The sequence below is a fragment of the Durio zibethinus genome, chromosome 3, assembly GCF_047325235.1.
Source record: "Durio zibethinus cultivar Kanyao isolate XHJ-2024 chromosome 3, ASM4732523v1, whole genome shotgun sequence".
NCBI lineage: Eukaryota > Viridiplantae > Streptophyta > Magnoliopsida > Malvales > Malvaceae > Durio > Durio zibethinus.
Window position 1 is genome coordinate 34,679,523 of NC_143164.1, and position 14,935 is coordinate 34,694,457.

The 14,935-nt window shown below is 30.6% G+C and overlaps 1 protein-coding gene and 1 pseudogene across 2 annotated transcripts; one reads left to right on the forward strand and one right to left on the reverse strand.

Annotated features, from left to right (window-relative positions):
- Positions 1-2,381: 2,381 nt before the first annotated feature.
- LOC111283556 (lysine-specific demethylase JMJ31-like) lies at positions 2,382-8,749 on the reverse strand (annotated as a pseudogene). The gene is made up of 13 exons (XR_016337115.1): positions 8,088-8,749; positions 7,651-7,734; positions 7,436-7,555; positions 7,200-7,314; positions 5,935-6,053; positions 5,245-5,307; positions 5,023-5,060; positions 4,777-4,914; positions 4,637-4,696; positions 4,151-4,264; positions 3,890-3,983; positions 3,179-3,730; positions 2,382-2,682 (listed from the first exon to the last, which is right to left on the reverse strand). The product of XR_016337115.1 is annotated as a lysine-specific demethylase JMJ31-like (transcript).
- A 75-nt stretch (positions 8,750-8,824) lies between these two features.
- LOC111283751 (transmembrane emp24 domain-containing protein p24beta3-like) lies at positions 8,825-9,927 on the forward strand. The gene is made up of 4 exons (XM_022872359.2): positions 8,825-9,053; positions 9,276-9,462; positions 9,547-9,654; positions 9,768-9,927. Exons 1-4 carry the CDS (start codon positions 8,832-8,834, stop codon positions 9,899-9,901), a joined length of 651 nt encoding a protein of 216 aa, XP_022728094.2. The 5' UTR covers positions 8,825-8,831; the 3' UTR covers positions 9,902-9,927.
- Positions 9,928-14,935: the final 5,008 nt, after the last annotated feature.

A 14,935-nucleotide genomic window follows, 5' to 3' on the forward strand; every position in this document is an offset into this window, starting at 1 on the left:
TTAAAACAATCAATTATTGCATTGATTTTAATTATAATGAAGTAATTGACAGTCAGAAAATTTTATAATGATCGATTACCGCATTACAGTAATTGATCATGTAATTGTTTTAAAACAGGTCTTTAATGTTTGATTATTTTACTTGAAAAATTGTTATATTTTTTATGTAGTGAGAGATGTTATAGTAAAAAATACAAAATTAAATAATTTGACTTTTTTCCAACCAAACAAAAAAATCTAATAATGAGAAACTGGCAAGAATTACCCATTGCCAGGAATCCACAATTTTTCGTAGATCACACTTTCCCTTGAAATATCAAATTCCACAAACCAAACACCCTTAAGCAAAATCAAATACTCATGAACTCATGTTTTTTGTTTTGTGGAAATTGCACATGGAAGGAGAGCAACCTATTGAGAAAAAGATAAAGAAAGAGAAACTTCAAAGAGGGGACAAATATAAAATAAAAAAAAACTGCTAGCTATAATAGATCATTATGTAATCTCTTGACTATTACAAGTTAAATTGAAACCACTGGTTTCAATTTGAACATCATTGGCAGCCAGACTAGACCATATGATATGTGATAGTTTCTTTACAAATTCAATCACATCAATTTTTTTTTCTTTCCATCCTCACACTTCCTCGAATTCCACTTAAAGATTGATGTTTAATCAATTTCCAAGAAATTCTTTTCCCTCAATCATTTTCTTTTGGGATTCTAAGAAAGAAAATGTATTAATACTATATACAAAGAAGTCAAGTGGGCTTTTCTAAAGAGATGGGGTGGGGGAGGGGCGCTGTAAAACCTGGAGTAAGCATGGGTGAAAAGGTTTACTAAGATGATGGTTTATGTGAAAATGTGCATGTGTTTTGGTGGTCCGGGACATATAGTGGTACTAAACCAAAAGAAGAAGAAAAAAATGTCAACGGTTAAGAAAAAGATGGTGGATAGAACTTTGAAAGCTTGAATCAACAATTCAGACTTTTCTCTTTTTTTTCTTGATTACCCTTTATCAATTTCTGTGCATGTCCCAATATGGCAGCTTTTTGTTGGCAACTTAACTTAAATCATATTACGTCCAAATAATGTTAGGCCTCTGCTTCGCCTGCTTTGATTGCATGACCCACCAATCCATTCCATCATCTGTATCTGAATGTTTGACTTGAGGTATTACTTTTCTACACACACAAAAAATATATATATTTACTATGGGATTGAAGAGTTAAATGAACAACTGAGGTTAAAGAGAGTAGCTCAACTTTGCTTTGGTAACAAATGGTTTGTGAGTCAAATTGTTAGGAGATTAATCGAATTCATTGCCACCTTACTCTTTAACAACCTTAACCTGATAAAACAAAAAAAGAAAAAAGAAAAGAAAAGAAAAGAAAGATTCTGGCAAATCCTTGTTAGTATATTCAACAAAAGAGAGAGAGAGGAGCCTTGGGATTAATGAAAGTAGAAGTTCAGTGCTTATAGGTATATCCAAGCTTTTAGAAAGTATATATGAGAGTTGCAGGGTTAAGGTACAATACATGATATACATGCCATTTGCATACTAAAAAAGACTGCCTCATTTTTTTTTTTTTTTCTCTCTCACCAAAAGCTTCTCTTCTATTCCCCTCTTCTTCCCCCTTTTTCCCACTCTCAACAGAACTTTGCATATGTCATCTTCCATCAGGGAATCTCATCTCAACAAACCTTACTTTTGCCATCTTTTCTTCCCTTCCAATCCTAATAATTACCAAACCCTTTTTTCTATGCTTTTCTTCTTTTTTTTACCTTCTGCTGCAAATCCCCTCTTTTCTACAACCCCCATCAGTATTAACATTCGCACCACAAATGAGCACATGAAAAAAGATATTTGCATGGCTTCTACAATCCTATATATGTAAAAAAGCATCTTTCTACCATGTTGCTTAAGCCAATAACTATAAAAGCCCATTTTCATTAATACTTGCTATTTTCATCGTTAAAAGCTTTTAGAATTTAGCGAATAGAAGCTTAGCAAAAGATAGTTAAAAGAAAGGGACTACAACAATGAGATCGACAACCATGATAGCATCCCATCGCCTCACCACTAACAGTCATTTCTAATACACTCATAGAGTAAAGTCCCTAGCAATGGCAATCTCAATGCCCATTTCAAACATATAAAATAATGCAGGTTGCTGTCATTGTGTGTGGGTGGTTAAATTCTAGGAAGACTGCTGTCCTGCTTTCTTTTCCTAAAGGTACTTCAGGATTAAGCGCATACTTATCTCAAGTTAATTACCATATCCCCCATCATGTTACCATTTTCATCTAGTTCATGAAGAAGAGATTGTTTCCCTAAACATGTTGTTTATGCTAGCCATACAGTCTTAATGGAACATTCAGATAAGGCAACGGGAAGAACTTTGTAATTTAAATCATACAGCATCTAAGCGTAACTGAGATATGCTGCACTATTCACGATTAGCAATGATTTATATTCTACAAAATTGTTGATGACTCACATGTAAAAGTACTGATTGTGACAGAAAGCTTCTGGGATGAAATATGCATCAATTTACTATCTCGAGATCACCATGGGACCAATTCCCAAAAGAAGAACGCATCACAAGATGTCTCATCCAACATACAGTTTTGGTACATCAAAATTTCCTTCCAAGTATTTATCCAACCCTTTTTTGAATGCCTGCAATATAAAAGTATAAGACTAAGAATGCAAAGTTTAGAATTTAATCTATGTTGTGAGATGATGAACCATAATTCAGCAAAATTTTCTATATTTTATATTGTCAATTTTCTCATAGCAAGATTCCAAAATCATCATAACGGATGCACTAAAATATTATTGGGTAAGCTTTGAAGAATTTTACAGTCAACCTGCATAATCTTGATTTGTGAGCTTGTGCCAACTTAACAACTGTATAACATGCTAAAGCAATAAACAAGCATACCTCCTGAGTATATAATGATGGAAAAGAATAAAGAACAAAATGAAAAGGAGTGCCGGTACAAGGAAAGTTAAAGACTCCTCTTTTTTTTTTCTTTGTGTGTGTGTGTGTTTGGTGGGGGGGGGGGGGGGGTGAAGCTTTTCGTGGGTGAATTGGATTAGAAAACTATAATGAAGTAAATTACAAATTTAAATTAGATTCGTTCTGCGTAGCTGTAAGAAGGGAAAGACATACCTTAAACAGTACCTAATAGAATCACAGTTTTGATGACTATGCATGGAAATAAACTTTAATATGATTAGGCAAAATGGTCCCAAGAGTAACTTTATTTGAAATAATCCAGAGCAGTATGAGTAGAATCAGATGATGACCTCTTTTTCATCTACCAAAATCATGCAGTGGACAGGGTTTTCAACACTTTCCTTGTAACTGAAAAACCTCAGCAAAAGAAATTATAATTGCTGGAAGGATGGCAAGAATGAACATAGCAAGCTTTCATGTTGTTTGCATTGTCTCACCCATCTACTAACAAATTTGAATCTCTTGCTGATAAAAAAATGTGAAAAATAATCTATAACACCAAAGAAAGACTATAATCAACCTTCAAAATAAATTCTTTTATTGTTTTATGCAACTTCAATGGGCATGTCGTGGTAAAGCACAATGTGGACTGACTTGATAGAATTTCCTCCGAAAACTATTTACATTAACCATCATGTAGTTCAGGATGAAAATCGCATTCCTCCAATCAGCTCAAATCACCCATACACCTCTCCCCCTCCACACCTGCAAAAGAAAATTAAACTTAAATAAAACATTATTGGACTTGAATTTGAGCAGAAAGGTTTTTCTTATAGAAACATATCAGTGCAGATGATGTATCAAATCTCAGAAACCATAGAATTCTACTCTGAAAGAAAAAGTTCAACAAGGTCAAAGCATCACCTGGCATGCATATGACTCTTTACCATTTAGAATTTCATCCATTGCCACAAATTGGTTGTCAAATACACCATAGAAGACCTGGTAGAAATTGTTCCTGAAACCATGAATATGAATAACATAGTGATGCCAAAAACCATTACATAGAAAAGAACAACTAATAGGGACCAGTCCCAAAATGACATGATGGAGCAGTGGGAATCCCTTCCCACCAGCCATCCAAATGAAGCCTAAATCAGAACTCCAAAAAATATTAACATGTACCGATCTTCTTCGGTGTTCTGCTGATCTATCTCATCAAATTTCTGTAAGGAATTCTGCCACCACTGGTGAAAGCAAGTGTAATATTAGAGCTTCCAAAGTTCTGGGGAAGTTGTGCTGGAAAATGATAGAGCACAAATGGGTAACTATTCCTTCATAAAAATGTAAGAGAAACAAAGAAAACCAGCAAGGTAGAATGAAAGAACACAAGGCAATTTAGAATAAAATTAGATAGGTAAGCATTCATCACGCTATTGTTTTAAGTTCATGCAGAATTCAATTTTCTTGCATTTAGTTTTCCGCAACATGTGTTAAAACAGGACAGAACCCTTACTTGGACAAGCATCAATTCAATAAGTGCCATTAAGATTCAACATAACTTCTTCAATTTTAAAATACAAATAATAATACTGGAAGAATATCTCAGGAAAATAGTTTTCAAATTCAAGAAAAATCAAAACAACATTAATGAAAAATCCAGGCACATACTAAAAGTGTAACAACATTTATAGGAGACTGCAAACTCACCGCCATGGCAAGAAACATATCCTGAAAGATGCCCAGTTCCAGGATCCAGAGAATTTTAGCTGCTGGATTATCTTCAAAATGAAATATTTTTGTCATTAAAGTTTTATTTTGCTTATCTGTCTCATCAAACCATTTGTTGAAGTAGACAACACTGGTTGATTTTGATCAGAAGCATTAACATGGTCATGAACCAAAGTAACTAGTTCATGAAGAGCCTGGAGAGCACAAGGTTCCAGTTCATACAAAAGAAGGCCATTTTATTCTTTCCCTTTAAATCCTTTCTCCAACTAGCCTGATCCAAGCTATGGTCTACATGATCTGATAAAAACTTATCCAGTATAATTCACAAAGAATGGCTGCAAAACAATATCAGCAGCTTCATTTCCTTATCAATTAAAAGAAAACATAAAGGATAACACAACTAAGTAAAATATAAGATAGGTTTCTCGGCATGTTTATCTTTTCTTGTTTTTGGCAAAAGTTGGCATGCTTATCAGAAACTAACCTTTGTTACATGGCAGCTGTGGTATATCCTGTCTCCACATAGCAGTAGAACCCTCAAGAAGTACCTGGTCCTGTCCTAGTTTCAAAAGTACAATACACAACACAGTGGCTGATGGACTTGGGAACAACTGAACAAGCAGAGACAGCAGTACATCTCAATCCCCAAAAATACAGAATAAGCAGTAAAACATAAGAAGTTAAGAACACTGCTGTTTATTGCATGAACCAATAATGCATCATCTATCATGATTCTAGTCCACACTAGTTCAAGAATCAATTAGCAATAAGATATCAAAAGTGCACTGAAGATTTATGTCTCTCTAAGAATTGGTGAGATTAAATGAGGTTCAGATAAGCAGATGAAGAATTATATCTGCCACCAACAAATTCAATCTTTCTATACAGCTATAAGATTTTCAATCAAAATTCAAAGAAAGCTATAATTTGGACAGAAATCAAAATCCATAAAAAAGGATTTACCAAGAAGCATATGGTGTATCATAGAATATCGAAATGACCAGACAAGAGGAGTGTCGTGCCAACCAAGAGTTAAAAACATAACTGCAGCAAATGGCATAGCAGTATACATAACATTTCTCCGTCTGTCAATCTTCAGATAACAGGTTCATTCCATGAGTAACAGAAACTCAAGTTCGCTTACAAAATTAATAGTGATTAACAAATTCATTTTCATAGCCAAAAAGACAAATGATAAAAAGATGGAATATTTTAAAAGATGATGAACCGCTACTAACTTCTAAGTATTCTGCACAAATAATACTTATCCATTTGGTCTGTCAGGCTCGACATTATGCTGGAGTGCCACAAATAATTAACAGCAAAAGTCAAATCATCACTATCTACTTGGTGGAACCTGTATCAATTGGAATCAAAATCACCTAACTTGATGCTGTAGAAGAAACACTGTGAGGAAAAAAAACTTCTAATGGCTATTTGTATTATAAACCAACAGGGCAACATTTAAGTTTAATAGTTACAAATCAACCTTGACTCAATAAAATCATAAAAAAAAAAAAGACATTACAAGTTCCCAAATCTTTTGTAAAGTCTAAAATTCTCCTTCCCAACATTTACTTTACTCACTATGTCTTATGAACAGATGCCCTCTCAGTATATGCTTTGCTCTTTCGCTATATATTTTATGATTCTCTACAAAAGCTGTCAACAGAAAAGTCAGCTCACAAAAGATATAGGTATTGACTTGCACCACCTAGAACTTTACTTTACTCCTAATTAAAACGGTGGCTATTGTCCAAAATCAAAGTGCTTAGGCATCAAAGTAATGGGATTAGCTCCCCAATTCAACAATTCTCTTATGGGTAAGGAGAGTTATCATAACTGGTGGGAGAGAAAATTGGATAGATTAGAAGTATTGGTTGTATCAACAAAGATTCCATGTTTTTTTCCCTTCAAGTACAACACACTCAATAGGATTAGATACCTTTGGACTTCTAGGTCAAATGTGCAAATAACCTGAAAGCAAGCAATTATTATTAAATGGAGTGCTCAATCTTAAAAATGGAAGAAAAAGAGATGATGCTTTAAGTGACCCACCAGCCCGAGTAAATGGGAAAAAGCACAGTTCACATTTGGCTAGGAAGTATTGTTGAATGTACAGTCCCTCATATCCTAGTCAAGATCACTCTTGCCTTCCATTTTCATAAAAAATTGTACAAATTCACATTGAAATCACTTCTGGATATGTCTAAGTTGTAGTCTCTGAATTCAAAATATAATTGCCAGACTGACAGCACTAGATTGAGCACACTCGATCAAATCTAAGATCATTAAATAACTTTAAAGAAGAGGGTGGACGCTCTCAGTAACTTATGACTAAGGTGTATCAAACTTGAAGAGAGATAGAATTAATCTTAGAGAAAGAAAGACCAGTCTTATCCTGAAACTTAAGGGCCAATCAAAAAGAGAACTTAAGGGAAGCCTGCTAACAACATTAGTTTTTCATAAAAAAAAAATAATAATAATAAGAGCTTAACCTTACCTTCCTTCAGGAATGAAAAGTGCATCACCTGCATGAAGAATAACCTCCTGAGAGTATCCCATGGAATATTGTGCTCTTGGATGAATTGAAAATCAGGGTTTCCAAAGCAACGAAACTGCCAAAGAGAGTTTTGCTTTTTGGTCAGAACAAAGATAATGTTAAAGAAATCAAAGATAATATTCTGCTCTTGGCTAAATAGATTTGTTGTGGAGCAGCATCTACAAATAGTGAACAACCTTGCTCTGTGTCCGATTCTCCTTTTTGATGCCCTTCTGAAGTAGAATTAAAGCTGCAGGAATTGCCAACATTTTGCCTATTCCACTTACAAAATCAAATGTGGAGAATGGTAATGGAACCTGTAAACATATGCAAAAACAAAATAATCACGGTCCTGTCATCCAAGAGAGAAAAGACATCATAACACTCTACATACAGAGGACGTTAGATTTACCCTCTCATGGCTTCTAAGATCACCATAAAACACCGGTGAAGTTCTAGATAAGATAGCCTCCAAAATGAATGATCCTACCCATTCCTAAATTTATTCTCATAAACAAGAAAATTAATGAAATAAATACTTTAATTGAATCAAATAATTTGCAAAATTCCACTAATAAAAATTGAATTCGAAAATCCAAGAATCGAACATGTTTTTCGTGATAATTCAAAAGCTCTTGTTTAATAATTAACTTATTGATCATAGATGTAAATACAACAAATGTGAAATTACTGCCATTTTTTGGGATTTCAAACTCATTGCATAATTTAAACTAAACATCTTTGTGCTCGGAAGAAAATAAGAAATAAAAAACGAAACCCATAAAAACAATTCCAGAGTTTAAAAGTTAATGTAATTATAAAAGGAGAAGCACGGATTGAAGAGAAAACCTCCAAATAGTCATAGTCGCCGCCATTAGAAGGATTCCACTTGGAAACAACCTTCCACCCCTTAACGCATCCAACGAACATCTTTAAAAACGAAAACAATTCAGTGAACTGAGATTGAAGCAAATGCCACTGCATATATAGCAAAAAAAAAAAAAAAAGCTAGGTCCAATTTTTCTCGAAAATCAAATGGAGGGGAAAAAGGTTGAGAGAACAGAAGAATAGGCGAGAACAACTGTGCAGCTGCAGGAAGCTGATCGAATCTTTCCGTTCCTTAAGAGTCCTCCATTTTTTCGCTTTCTTGCTACAAGTTCAAAGCTTGGGTTTTGATTGTGTGAGCGTTTAGCCGTTGGAGCGGGAAGGAAGTCCTAAGGGCTTTCTTCAGTTTCTTAACTGATCCGCTTGTAAATAGCATTTTGGTTTGTCGGGCCTTTGTTTTACTTTCAATAGGCTTTTTTTTTTCCGTAAAAGGGAAATCTCGATGGACCGAATCATAACTTTATAATATTTTTTATGTTAAAAACTTGAAGAAAATATAATTTCATGAACTATTCCAAAGAACACTGTTCATTTACCCCACTAAATGGAGGAACTAATACTGAACCCATGACAAACAATATTACCGAATTTCTTGCCTTCATTATTTTCCAACTTGTGCCATTCAAGATCCATTAAAAACGTTCAAAGAAACTGTTAGACCTCAATCTCGTAAAACTAATAAACAGTAAAGATTAAAAACAAAATCAAATGGAGACAATTATCAGATTTGTATCTGTAAAATTCTGTTTTGTCTTAGCATTTCTTCTCGTTTGTTTTGTCCACCATGTTTTTTCTCTTTCTATTACAGTAGTTGAAGTGGAATGCGTGTCCGAGCTTGTCCTCTATGATGGGGATATCATATCTGGGAACTTTGTCGTCGTGGATCATGAAATTTTTTGGAACTCCGAGCATCCTGGAATCGATTTCAGCGTGAGCTCTACTTTTATTAATTGCATTTTCGATGATTATGTTTTTGCATGCTGGACTCGCTCGAAATATGCATGAAAATCATGATCTAAAAACCACTCTCAAAGGGTAATTGAATTTCAAGCATGGCAAGATATACCGCAATCCAAGTTCCAGGATTGTTGATTGTAATATGTTACTTAACTTTTTATCCTTTATCGTAATCCTGATGGTTTTCATTCGCAGGTAACCTCTCCAGACGGTAACCTTGTGCACTCTCTGAAAGGAACATCAGGGGATAAGTTCGAGTTCAAAGCTCCAAGACGCGGAATCTACAATTTTTGTTTTCGTAATCCTCTTGCCACTCCAGAAACCGTTGCTTTCTACATTCATGTCGGCCATATTCCGGATGAAAATGACGTTGCCAGAAATGGTTTGTTTTTCAATTTTTCTTCTTCTTTTTTATGGTGACATTTGTGGATGACAACTTGATTGTCAAGTGGAAACTTCTCAACAGCACATTTTGATCCTATACATGTTAAGATTGCTGAGCTAAGAGAGGCATTGGAGTCTGTTACAGCCGAGCAAAAGTATTTGAAAGCACGCGACAGTCGCCACCGATACAGTATGTTTTCTGATCTCCTTTACATATTTTCTAATGAAAGATTGATCTAACATTACAGTACAGAGTCTAACTAAAATTGTATGACCTAATTACTTTCTTGTTGGTGAATGCAGCAAGTGAAAGCACAAGGAAACGTGTGATTTTGTATACGCTTGTCGAATATTTCTTTTTGGCTGCTTCAAGCGTGCTTCAGATTGTGTACATTCGCCGTTTGTTCAGCTCGTCAGTTGCTTACAACAGAGTTTAACTTCAACTTTTTGTTACGTTTTCTTATATAGCTCCGATGAATTTGTTGATAACTTGACTCCCATCGCTGAATTTTTTTTAAAATAAATATGGGACAAGAAAAAAGATTATATGAGTTGGATTTGAATATAAGACTTGTTTAATGTCATTTAAAATAGTTACATAAATTAATTAAATTAAATTTTTAATTTTTAATTTTTTTTATTTAAAATTTTTTTATGTTCAATAATTACTTTAAATCTTGATTAATTTAAAATCAAATCGGATCAGACTTCATAAAAATGATAATATCTCTCGCCGCCTATTTTCTTAATTTACAAAATTCAAAAGTAAAACTTTACTTAAAAATCGAACCAAACTCTTTAACCACTTATACCAAGCTTTAGTTATCAACTACTTGTTAATTTCTCATTGTATTCAGTGGTGAAAAAACTAAAAATTGCTGTCCTTGACCTACATTACCCCAATTTTATAATAATTATTTCTATAATTGAAATTTAATCATACCATGATTCATAGAAATATACTTTTTATACTATTTTGATTTGATAATTTTAATCTAATAATTAATTTTATCAAATTTTTATCTCTAAAAATATTGACATAAATGTTGATTTAATGATGTAAGCGTTAACTTTATTGACATGATATTAACTTTATTAACATGACAATACGGATAAATAAAATTACTTGTTAAATTGTGCAAATAATTTATATACTCACACGAAATTTAAATTTAATCTTTTTAGTATAATTTAAAATCTAAATTTTATATGAATATAATAATTATTTACATTGCATTATTTGATAATTGATTTATTTTATTTATATTATTATATAACAAAATCAACACTTACATCATTAAATCAATGATGACGATAATATTTTTAATAATAAAAAATTAATGAATTAATAATTAAACTAAATTTATTAAATCAAAATAATATAAGAATTATATTTGAATTATAATAAAATGATTAAATTTCAAATTCCGTTAAAATATAAAAATTATTTTCACAATTTGACCAACATTTTTTTTCTAAGATTGCAATAAGTCTATGACGTGTTTGATTTTGTGTGTGAATTTGATATTATATCATCAGAAAGGTAGCATATTGTGATCATTATTGAAATTCTTCAACAATTTAATCAGGTATCACATGAATATATACATATTTTATGCATACATACATGCATCATTGTGCATGTATATATTATTGTTTGTATTAGGTTGAAATATTTAGGAACTTTATAACTAAAGTCCTTCTCAATATATTCTTTATATTTGATTTAGTAATTAGTGTATATTTTTTTTTATTAAAAAATAAGATTCAAATCTCATTTTTCCAACCTAAAATAATCCTAATCAGAATTAAACTCCATTATCCAAATCACTTCAAGCCAAGCTTCCTTAAACAAGGTGACCCAAACTGCATGACCCACCTATGTTAACCTTTTCCTTCCAAAGGTTACATCAATGCAATTAGCACCAAATGGCTCCCTAAATCCGGCGGTCCTCAAATATTGGCTTGTGAGAATATATTATCTATAATTTTTTTTATTATAATATTATAATTATTTAATTATATTAAAAAGTTATGTAAAAATTTATCATTTATAAATATAAATTTTATATAATTTTTTATAAATTTTAAAAAATTTTAAATTATGATTGAGTAATTATATTATAATAATTATAAATAAAATATTTCTTTGACCTATAATAATAAAAATATAACCAAATATCTTATGATCAAATATGAAAATGTCAATCAAGATGTCATCATTTTGTTTTTGATAAAATTAATGAGTTAAAGCTTCATCTAATTCAAAATTTGAATATTTGAAGCCATCAGATTTGCAATTTGCGCAGGTAATGCTGCTAATCAAGGTGGGAATGGGAAAACAGGGAAACATTTAAAGAAGAAAAAGAAGCCAGCAAAATGTGGAAAAGCTAAGGCCCAGTTGCTTGCCCTCTTTCCCCTGTGGCCCGTGACTCTCGCGCCATCTTACATTCCAAAAATAGTAGACGTGGGTTCCACTTTCACGCGCTATGTGTTGTGGTGGTCACACCGCATAGATATTCTCGTTCAAATTTCCCATCCCATCACCAATTTCACACAATCACACGCGCAGCTCGGCATGTTTAACAATTTAACTATTTTAGCTAAAAAAAATACACTTCTAACTATTTCTAAGATTCAAAAGTCCATCCAAGCAAGAAGGGGCGAGAAAAAAAATAAAAAAATTAATTTGAAATTATAATGATTTGATTTGAATTAATTTTTTTTTAATTTAAATCAAATTTAAATATTAAATATATATTAAATTCAAATTAAATTTCAGATCGTAATATAAAATATAAAAAAATATCAAATCAAATTGAAGTATATATATATTTTAATTTTTATATATATTTTAAATTTTATAAAAATAAAAATAATAATTTTATATCAAAATTTATTTAAATATATTAAATTTTAATATTAAAATAATATATAAATTTTAAAAAAGTAAAAATTAAAAATAATAAATCAAACCTAATCAAATCAATAAAATTTGATTTAGATTTAATGAAAATACAACTAAAATTTAGATCAAATTTTAAATTTTCATAATATTATTTAATATCTGAAAAACATAAATTGAATATAATCCGATTTAAATTATTATCAACTTTACAAACAAATTTTATAAAATATTTTTTAATTTTTATTATTTAATAAAATATTATTATCATTATTATTATTATTATTATTATTATTATTATTTTATTTGGTGAATGGAGGTGTCAAAAACTCATTATCAAACAAGAAGGAAGCTGTCAAAAAGGGGAAAACATCATATTCTTTACCCGTGAACTACACGTGAATGGAGGTGCAATTGGAGAAAAATGACTCAACTGAACTCTTCCAAATATCACGTGACTGGCGGGGGATTAGAATTCGGAATTCATGCAAGCAAAGCAGATGCCTTGTCTTAAGATTAGTTAAGCCATCTAACGATCGATAGTTTTTTTTTTTTAATCTATTTTTAATTTTTTTAATTTTACTATTTATCTAATTAAAATAAATATTACACGTAAAATTTTTTCGAAATCATAATCTTTAAATGTTAACTTTAATAATATATTAACTAACATCTAACAATTACCCCTTAATTATTGATTTATTTAGTGACCAAAGTGGGGGAAGTTGCATATCCCACCTTTACGTAAAAAAATTTGAGAATATATATAATTAAAAGATAAACAAAAGCAAGGCAAATGATTGTGTTGGCCTTCTTCCACAGCTGACCATACGTAACGTGTAACGAGTTAGCAACTTGAACAAGACCTGAATTTTATTATTATTATTTTTTTTGCCAGAGAGTTTCGCATTCATCCGATGCTTGAATTGCCATCATATTTTTTTTTACACACATATTTATTAACTTAAATTTAGTTTAACATGATTGTTACAGTTTGAAAAAGTTAAATACAATAAAAATGTGATTAGGAAATTATGTTTTAAAATTTTTAAATTTTTAATATTGGTATGAAAAAATGCTGTTGGTGTATTTAAATATAAAAATGTATATATAAAATAATAAAAATTTAAAGTTATAGGAATAAAAAATAATTTATTATCTGATAGTGCTTTTGCAAACACACCTTTAAAGAGCTTTTACGTTTGGCTTGCAAAAATAAACTCTTTGACCGCAATGTTTAAAATTTTACTTTATTTAAGATTGAGATTACTTTTAATTTAGAATTTATTTAGATGGATAGTGAAATTTTGATTCTAGTGATATTAAAAATAATAATAAAATTTATTATAATTATGATTAAAAAAATTTACTGTAATTTTGATTGAAAAAAAATTATAAAAAAATTTATATTGAATGGATCTTATTAGAATTGATATTTTGATTTAATTAATAGTACAGTGAGTTCAATTGCATCATATTGAAAGTGTGATAAAATTCAAACTCCCACTTAGGTTAAAATAAGAATCTATAAATTTCTTTCTTAATGATGGAGGCAGAAACCTCTAAACCCTAATAAATTCTAAGTTTTACGCATGAATTTGCAAATTAAAATCTCATAAAGATTAGGAGCTTGATAATTTAGTACAATGCAAGAGAAATGAAGAATGAATAAGATTTTGATACAAAAATTAAAAGAATTAAAGCAATAAACACTTAAAGCTCCTATATTGCTTAGAAGAATTGATTGAATGCTCTTAAAATGATGTGAATACTGTTAGAGAGATCTATTTTATAGTTAGAGATCTTTTTGCAGTAAATGAGATAGAAATTAAAGGAAAAAAGAATCTTTTATTAGCAATAGAGTTCGATTGTTTAAATTTTAGGCTTGTAACATGTTATCTGGGTAATCGATTTTTTTAAAGAGGATGAATCTTTTTTAGTATAACTAACAACTCTTTGAATCATTCTATTAGAAAAATGATAAATTTTGATTAATATTATTCACTTTAAAATTTTTAATTTTGAGATGGAAAATTGATATAAAACATTAAAACAAATGGGGTGGATTTTCAAAATAATTGTTAAGCTAACAAATAAATATTTATAATCAAAATGTTAGATTTGATTTTATTTCAAAATCAACTCAAAAGATTAATTTTATTTAATAACATAAATGATATAATTTAAAATATTTATATTAGATAAATTTAATCAAATTATTTAACTTAACATTTTAGCATTTCAAAATAAAAATCACTTCAAGAGTAACAATAAACTGTTGTCATCAATGCTTATTGATTTGAGCGGTTAAGGAGCTCGGTTCTCTTGAAACAAAATTTTGATTTCAAGTCTTATAAATGAAAAAAATAAACGCTTGGAGAGCTTGCCTTCCATATGAGATCTAATCCGATTCTACTCTAAATTAATTAAAATTTAAAGTGATTATTAGATACTGAAGATCTCAATCCAAAAAAAAAAAAATTGTCGTCTTATTTGACAGATTTTGGGCTAAATATTAGTTTTAATTCTATTCACTTGATCCATTTATCCAATTTACTTTGTTGTC